The following is a 9,279-nucleotide window of genomic DNA, read 5'->3' on the forward strand; positions in this document are numbered from 1 at the left end:
CGGAAGTTATGGCTATGGCCTTTACCGACCCTATGGTTTTGGCCTCTATCGTCTATTTGGCTACGGTCTCTACAGACCTTTTGGCTATGGATATTATGGCTGAATCCTTTTCATCATGAAACCACATTGAAGAGAAAAATAAAAACTTGCACGACTATGCTCCTATTTTCAACTCCTAGCATAATCGACACCATGATAAGCAGTGTTACTGAACCTTTCTAAGACAAATCTTAAAAATATTTCCTGCCTATAAAAAAGTATAACATCTTGAAATACAAATGTATAGACTGTATACTAACTGCATAGATGCATGTCAGTAACGAGTCTTTTAATAATGGCAAAAGCTGACAGTTGAAATTTCAAGGTAAATATATATATATATATATATATATATATATATATATATATATATAATATATATATACGTATCAAAGAATGATTAGATTTATTCCATCAAAATCATTTACACTGAGCTAGTCGATTAATGAAAATAACCTTATATTAGCACAAATGTAAACTCCTTAAGTTACATAACGTAACTATGAATATAACGGATGAAAATTCTTATGCTGTTTCGCATCTGAAACTTTCAAATAGAGCTGATATCTAAGGTTTGTTGATTAAACAATAATTATGATAATATACAACACATGTGTGCATATATATGTATATGTATATGTATATATATGCATATATGTATATGTACATATATATATAAATCGTTTTTAGGGACAGAGCTATATGGCTACGAAGAAAATATACATTATAGTGCGTGAGCATGTATTTGTGTGTGTGTGTGTGTGTGTAGTTAGGACACCACGGCTACCCTTACCGTGTTTATGTTTATGGCTAAGGCGTCCCTGAAGGCCATGTGTATGTACACGCTGTAGCTAAACGTGAAACCAATCCCGAAGCTGAACCACATTACTACAGAGGATACGGAAACACGCGCAGTCGCCTGTATACCCTACAAGCCTACTTCTACGTCCACACCCATGGCATCGGCAAGAGGTTATGGATATGGCCTTTACTGACCCTATGGTTTCGGCCTCTACCGCCCATTTGGCTACGGTCTTTACCGAACTTTTGGCTATGGATATTATGGATAAATCATTATATCCATGGCCTCACTACGGAGGTTATGGCTATGGCCTTTACCGACCATATTGTTTTGGCTTCTACCGACCATTTCAATACGGCCTTTACAGACCCTTTGCCTATGGATACTATGGGTGAATTATTTCCGTCGTATACCAAATATCGAAAAAAACGAAGACAAGCACTCACTGTGTTCCTTTTTCCAATTCCTTGCATAATAGACACTATGATAAGCAATGCTACTAAACATATGCAGAACCTTTTCAAAAATAACCCTTAACTATAAAAGGCATTTTAATATCCATCTAGAGCGAGCTAACTGATTTATGGAAATAATAGCTTTATATTAATACAACTATAAACTATGAAAGTATGAATTTTATTGAGCTTCCATAGCGTAAGTTAAGGATATTCTTTTTTTTATCTGAAACTTTCAAATAGAGCTGATATTTAAGGTCTGTTGGTATAAACAATCATCATAATAATAGATCTCACATATGTATATATACATATGATCTTGGTTATTCCTTGGAGTTTTTAAAGACAATTTTTTTTTTTTTTTAATGAAGAGCTAGAAAATACATATTTAAAGTGACTTTAACAACACTGTAAGATTCGTGTCTAATCATACATTTGTGTGTGTGTGTATGCGTGTAAGCTAGTTATTCCATCTACTAGTTATTCCTTCTTTCATAGACACCTCGGTATATCAGTATATAGGATCTGAATTTCTGAGTCAATTACACTGACTGCCCACGGGGAATGTACGTCTATGGAATTAGTAACATACTAATATGCCTAGTAGTAGTTTAGTACTGTTCATTCTGGGTCATACTTTCGAGAGACGAATCCTGCTCAGGGAGAGTTGTTATTTATCTATATTAATGCGTTATTACATTATTCCTTCTTACATATATATGTATATTATATATCGTGCTAGATGTATTTATACAGAAAGATTGATAAGTATATAGATATATATCATATATACTGATAAGTAGATATACTCAAAGAGATAGATAGATATAGTACATGATATTTAAAGGTAGTAACTGAACTCTTGAAAAGCTTTAGCAGATCTTCGTATCATATGGAATAGAACAAAGAATCGTTGATAATATTAGGGTTAGATAACGATTAAAAGGAGTAAACATATCATATAACACATGACTAAAATTTATACACACACACATATATGCGTGTGTATAGAACATACATATACATACATAATATACATATATGTGTGTGTAAGTGTGTGTATGTGCATAAATATATTATATATATTACAAATATACAGTATATGTGTGTTCATACAGTATATATATACACATTTGCATGCATATATATAATAATGTATATATCTGTGTGTGAAATATGATATACATACAACTACATATATACATACAACTACATATATACAGCACAAAAATATAAAGAAAGTGAAAACACGTAGATTTTTATGTACAAACATGATTATGGATGGATTTGCCTAAATACATATCGATATGTGTATATGTATATGTGTATAGATGTGTGAGTTTGTTTGTGTGCGCGCGGTGGGAATGTTTACATTTATACATACAGATATGTGCACACATAGATGTACAATCACATATCAATGATTTTGTACGTTTGTAGATTTATATATAGCGCATACAAATAAACATATCCATGTTTGTGTAACCACATGTTTATGTATATGTGTGTGTGTGTGCCTCGATGTCGTTCCAGGCAAATGGCGACGTGGACACCAGTGTTGTGGGCGGAGTCAGATGGTATATAAGTCGTGTCGAGTCTTCCTTCGCCACTCCACACCCTTAAGCCTCCACCATGAAGTTACTGGTAAGCAGAGAGCACTAGTTATTCTTTTGATATGAAGGTATCTCATACCAAACTGGGCACCGCGGATTGTTAAAGAAAGAGCGGCGTGAGTTTAAGATTCTTCTTAAAAATATAAATAAACAAAAATATATATACATATATGTATATATATACATATATGATACACACACACACACACACACACACACACACATATATATAATATATATATATATATATATATATATATATATATATATATATATATATATATATATATATATATATATATATATGATAACACTTCACCGGAGATATATATATAGACACGAAGATGAATTACAGTTCACGGGAGCGAACGAAGGTATGCTAAAACAAATAACTATACTTTGTAATGGAACCATAATGACATTGGCTACTGTACTAATGCAGGTACGTGTTCACTCTTTAAAATGTGTGAAGGCTTATATACACACTCACATTCACGGGAATGCGTATGGGTCTGTAATAAGAGCATGCAGTCATGAACATAAGTTACTTTTTTCTCCAGGTTCTAGTTCTGTTGGCTGCCGCAGTGGTAGCAGAGCAGAAGAGGGAAGCTGAACCTCATTACGGATATGCTGGATATTACGGCTACCCTTATCGTGCTTATGGGTATGACTATGGTGTCCCTGGAGGTCTTGTACGTGTACACCCTGTAGGTAAACGTGAAGCCAATCCGGAAGCTGAACCACATTACTACGGAGGCTACGGCTACCCACACGCCCACTCCTACGTCCATACCCATGGCATCGGCAAGAGGGAGGCTGAGGCCGAACCAGAGCCTCACTACGGAGGTTATGGCTATGGCCTTTACCGACCCTATGGTTTTGGCCTCTATCGTCCATTTGGCTACGGTCTCTACAGACCTTTTGGCTATGGATATTATGGCTGAATCCTTTTCATCATAAAACCACATTGAAGAGAAAAAATAAAAACTTGCAAGACTATGCTCCTATTTTCAACTCCTTGCATAATCGACACCATAATAAGCAATGTTACTGAACATATGCAGAACATTTCTAAGACAAATCTTAAATATATCCCCTAACTATAAAAAAATATAACATCTCGAAATACAAATGTATAGATTGTATACTAACTGCATAGATGCATATCAGTAATGAGTCTTTTAATGATGGCAAAAGCTGACAGTTGAAATTTCAAGGTAAATATATATATATATATATATATATATATATATATATATATATATATATATATATATATATATATACGTATCAAAGAATGATTAGATTTATTCTATCAAAATCATCTACACTGAGCTAGTCGATTAATGAAAATAACCTTATATTAGCACAAATGTACACTCCTTAAGTTATGCAGCGTAACTATAAATATAACGGATGAAAATTCTTATGCTGTTTCGCATCTGAAACTTTCAAATAGAGCTGATATCTAAGGTTTGTTGATTAAACAATAATTATGATAATATACAACACATATATTTATGTATATGTATATGTTTATATATGCATATATGTATATGTACATATATATATATATATATATATATATATATATATATATATATATATATATAAATCGTTTTTAGGGACAGAGCTATATGGCTACGAAGAAAATATACATTATAGTGTGTGAGCATGTATGTGTGTGTGTGTGTGGGTAGTTCTAGTTCTGTTGGCTGCCCCAGTGGTAGCAGAACAGAAAAGGGAAGAAGAATCTCATTACGTATATGCAGGACACCACGGCTACCCTTACCGTGTTTATGCTTATGGCTAAGGCGTCCCTGAAGGCCATGTGTATGTACACGCTGTAGCTAAACGTGAAGCCAATCCCGAAGCTGAACCACATTACTACAGAGGATACGGAAACAGTCGCCTGTATACCCTACAAGCCTACTTCTACGTCCACACCCATGGCATCGGCTAGAGGGAGGCTGAGGCCGAACCAGAGCCCCACTACGGAGGTTATGGATATGGCCTTTACCGACCCTATGGTTTTGGCCTCTACCGCCCATTTGGCTACGGTCTTTACCGAACTTTTGTCTATGGATATTATGGATAAATCATAATATCCATAGCCTCACTACGGAGGTTATGGCTATGGCCTTTACCGACCATATTGTTTTGGCCTATACCGATCATTTCAATACGGCCTTTACAGACCCTTTGGCTATGGATACTATGGGTGAATTATTTCCGTCGTATTCCAAATATCGAAGAAAAGAACAAAGACAAGCACTCACTGTGTTCCTGTTTCCAATTCCTTGCATAATAGACACTGTGATAAGCAATGTTTACTAAACATATGCAGAACCTTTTCAAAAATAAACCTTAACTATAAAAGGCATTTTAATATCTATCTAGAGCGAGCTAACCGATTTATGAAAATAATAGCTTTATATTAATACAACTATAAGCTATGAAAGTATGAGTTTTATTGAGCTTCCATAGCGTAAGTTAAGGGTATTTTTAATTTTTTTTCTGAAACCTTTAAATAGAGCTGATATTTAAGGTCTGTTGGTATAAACAATAATCATAATAATATGTCTCACATATGTATATATACATATGGTCTTGGTTATTCCTGGGAGTTTTTAAAAACAGATCATTTTTTTACCAAGAGCTAGAAAATACACATTTAAAGTGACTTTATCAAAACTGTAAGATTCGTGCGTAATCATGCATTTGTGTGTATGTGTGTATGCGTGTAAACTAGTTATTCAATCTACTAGTTATTCCTTCTTTCATAAACACCTCGGTATATCAATATATTGGATCTGAATTTCTGAGTCAAATACACTGACTGTCCACGGGGAATGTACGTCTATGGAACTAGTAACATACTAGTATGCTTAGTAGTAGTTTAGTACTGTTCATTCTGGGTCATACTTTCGAGAGACGAATTCTGGTCAGGGAGAGTTGTTATTTATCTATATTAATGCGTTATTTCATTATTCCTTCTTACATATATATATATATATGTATATTATATATCGTGATAGATATATTTATACAGAAAGATTGATAAGTATATAGATATCATATAGATAGTATATAGATATCGTATATTGATAAGTAGATATACTCAAAGAGATAGATATAGTACATGATATTTAAAGGTAGTAACTGAACTCTTGAAAAGCTTTAGCTGATCTTCGTATCATATGGAATAGAACAAAAATCATTAATAATAATAGAGTTAGATAACAATTAAAGGTGTAAACATCTAATCTAACACATGACTAAAATTTGTACACACACACACATATATGCGTGTGTGTAGAATATACATACACATACATAATATATACACATGTGTGTGTGTGTGTATGTGTGCGTGTGTGTGTGTGTGCATAAATATGTATATATATTAAAATATACAGTATATGTGTGTGTACTCATACAGTATATATATATACACATTTGTATGCATATATATACATATATGTATATATCTGTGTGTGAAATATGATATATATACTTATGCTCATATATACATACAACTACTAATATACAGCACAAAAATATAAAGAAAGTGAAAACACGTAGATTTTGATGTATAAACATGTTTATGGATGGATTTACCTATATACATATCGATGTGTGTATATGTAGATATATTTATAAATGTGTGAGTTTGTTTGTGTGCGCGCGCGTGTGTGTGTGTGTGAATGTTTACATTTATACATACAGATATGTGCACACATAGATGTACAATCACATATCAATGATTTTGTACGTTTGCAGATTTATATATAGTGCATACATATAAACATATGCATGCTTGTGTAAGCACATGTTTATGTACATGTGTGTGTGTGTGTTTGTGTGTGTGTGTGTGTGTGTGTGTGTGTGTGTGTGTGTGTACATATATGGCATTTGTATGTGTGTGTATATAATATACATACAGTTTGGCATTTACTTTGTTAGAATATTATTCCTGCATTTTGGGTAACGTTATCGCTTATATTATATTGTCTATGTTTTGAAGAATAAATAAGGCATTATCACTTGCGTCATGATGATCATCAGTCTTCCATTACACTTCGCCTCGATGTCGTTCCAGGCAAATGGCGACGTAGACACCAGTGTTGTGGGCGGAGTCAGATGGTATATAAGTCGTGTCGAGTCTTCCTTCGCCACTCCACACCCTTAAGCCTCCACCATGAAGTTACTGGTAAGCAGAGACCACTAGTTATTCTTTTGATATGAAAGCATCTCACACCAAACTGGGCACCGCCGATTGTTAAAGAAAGACCGGCGTGAGTTTAAGATTGATTCTTAAAAGATATAAATAAGTAAAAAGATATATATACATATATTTATATATATACATATAATATATATATATATATATATATATATATATATATATATATATATATATATATATATATATATATATATATAATAACACTTCACAGCAGATATATATATATAGACACGAAGATGAATTTCAGCTCACGGGAGCGAACGAAGGTATGATAAAACAAATAACTATACTTTGTAATTAGTACAGTAATAGCTACTGTACTAATGCAGGTACGTGTTCACGCTTTAAAATGTGTGAAGGCTTATATACACAGCCACATTCACGGGAGTGCGTATGAGTCTGTGATAAGCGCATGCAGTAAGGAACATAAGTTACTCTTTTCTCCAGGTTCTAGTTCTGTTGGCTGCCGCAGTGGTAGCAGAGCAGAAGAGGGAAGCTGAACCTCATTACGGATATGCTGGATATTACGGCTACCCTTACCGTGCTTATGGGTATGGCTATGGTGTCCCTGGAGGTCTTGTGCGTGTACACGCTATAGCTAAACGTGAAGCCAATCCGGAAGCTGAACCACATTACTACAGAGGTTACGGATACCCGTACGGACACCTCTATGCCCCACACGCTCACTCTTACGTCCACACCCATGGCATCGGCAAGAGGGAGGCTGAGGCCGAACCAGAGCCTCACTACGGAGGTTATGGATATGGCCTTTACCGACCCTATGGTTTGAGACTCTACCGCCCATTTGGCTACGGTCCTTACCGACCTTTTGGCTATGGATATTATTGATAAATCAGTTATCATAAAACCACCCCGAAGAGAAAAATAAAGACATGCATTCACTGTGTTCCTATTTTCAACTCCTTGCATAATCGACACTATGATAAGCAATACTACTAAACATATGCAGAACCTTTTCTAAGGCAACTCTTAAAGATAATACTTAACTAAAGAAGAAAAAATAATGTCCTGAAATACAAATGTTGAGGTTCATATTAATTGTGTAGATGCATTCAGTAATGAGTCTTTTAAGAATGATAAACATTGATAATTAAGATTTCAAGGTAAAGAGAAACAAACAAACAATATATATTTATATATTAAAGAATGATTAGCGTTTTCCATTACGTTCATCTAGAGCAAACTAACTGATTCATGAAAATAATCTTATATGAACACTACTATGAACTTACATGAAGTATGAAAACTATCGCGCTTATATAGCGTAACTTATAGATAGAAACTCAAATAGAGCTGATATATAAAGTTTGTTGGTATAAACAACAATTATAATAATATATCTCACATATGTTTAATATGTGTGTGTGTGTGTGTGTGTGGGTGTGTTTGTGTGTGTGTTATCGTGGATATACTTGGGAATTTCTAAAGACAGAGTTTTTTTTTACCAAGATCTATATGGCTACGAAAAAAATATAAATTTAATATACTTCATCAAAACTATAAGATTTGTGTGAGCATGAGTATATGTGTGTGTGTGCACGTGTATGTTACTTCATCAATCCATAGACACTTCAGAATATCAGTAAATAGGATTTGAATTTCTGAATCTGTTCCACTGACTGCCTACGGGAAATGTGCATAAAACCTCGCTATCATTACTCTAGTATAAGTAGTTAAGTATTGTTTAAGGAACAAGTAACATACTAGTATGTTCCTTAATTAGGTCTTGACCTACGTTTGGTTTAGTACTGCTCATTCTGCGTCATATTTTGAGTGGCAGAGACGAGTTCTGATCCGAGAGGGCTATTCTGTTCTATATTAATGCGTTGTTACACTATTGCATCGTACTTATAGATATGTATATTATATATCGTGACAGATATATACATACAGATATATATATAGATATATATCATGTATTGATAGGTATACTCGAAGCGATAGATAGATATAGTAGATACATTTTCCCTTGAAGGTTGGAGAAGGGGAACATAAAATTTATTTGCATTAATATAACTCTTCAAAATCTATAACTGACCTTCGTATCATACGTAACAGAACATGGAATCTATAATATCAATATAGTTTAGATAACAATAA

The 9,279-nt window shown here is 33.8% G+C and overlaps 3 protein-coding genes and 1 pseudogene across 4 annotated transcripts in view; all 4 read left to right on the plus strand.

The window, feature by feature from the left end:
- Nucleotides 1–157, plus strand: part of LOC119573816 (shematrin-like protein 1) — a 7,656-nt gene extending 7,499 nt beyond the window's left edge. For both annotated transcript variants that reach the window (XM_037920917.1, XM_037920916.1), the window contains one exon: nt 1–157. This exon is cut by the window's left edge. In XM_037920917.1, the coding sequence (XP_037776845.1) occupies nt 1–103 (103 nt within the window). In that variant the 3' untranslated portion in view covers nt 104–157.
- Nucleotides 158–2,861: 2,704 nt separating this feature from the next.
- LOC119573817 (keratin-associated protein 19-3-like) lies at nt 2,862–3,908 on the plus strand. Its single transcript, XM_037920918.1, has 2 exons — nt 2,862–2,940; nt 3,470–3,908. Exons 1-2 carry the CDS (start codon nt 2,929–2,931, stop codon nt 3,851–3,853), a joined length of 396 nt encoding a protein of 131 aa, XP_037776846.1. The 5' UTR covers nt 2,862–2,928; the 3' UTR covers nt 3,854–3,908.
- A 679-nt stretch (nt 3,909–4,587) lies between these two features.
- LOC119574068 lies at nt 4,588–5,007 on the plus strand (annotated as a pseudogene).
- Nucleotides 5,008–7,043: 2,036 nt separating this feature from the next.
- Nucleotides 7,044–8,061, plus strand: LOC119573818 (shematrin-like protein 1). Its single transcript, XM_037920919.1, has 2 exons — nt 7,044–7,122; nt 7,606–8,061. Exons 1-2 carry the CDS (start codon nt 7,111–7,113, stop codon nt 8,005–8,007), a joined length of 414 nt encoding a protein of 137 aa, XP_037776847.1. The 5' UTR covers nt 7,044–7,110; the 3' UTR covers nt 8,008–8,061.
- The last annotated feature ends 1,218 nt before the right edge of the window (nt 8,062–9,279 follow it).

Source organism: Penaeus monodon, chromosome 6 (genome assembly GCF_015228065.2).
Source record: "Penaeus monodon isolate SGIC_2016 chromosome 6, NSTDA_Pmon_1, whole genome shotgun sequence".
NCBI classification, from domain to species: Eukaryota; Metazoa; Arthropoda; class Malacostraca; order Decapoda; family Penaeidae; genus Penaeus; species Penaeus monodon.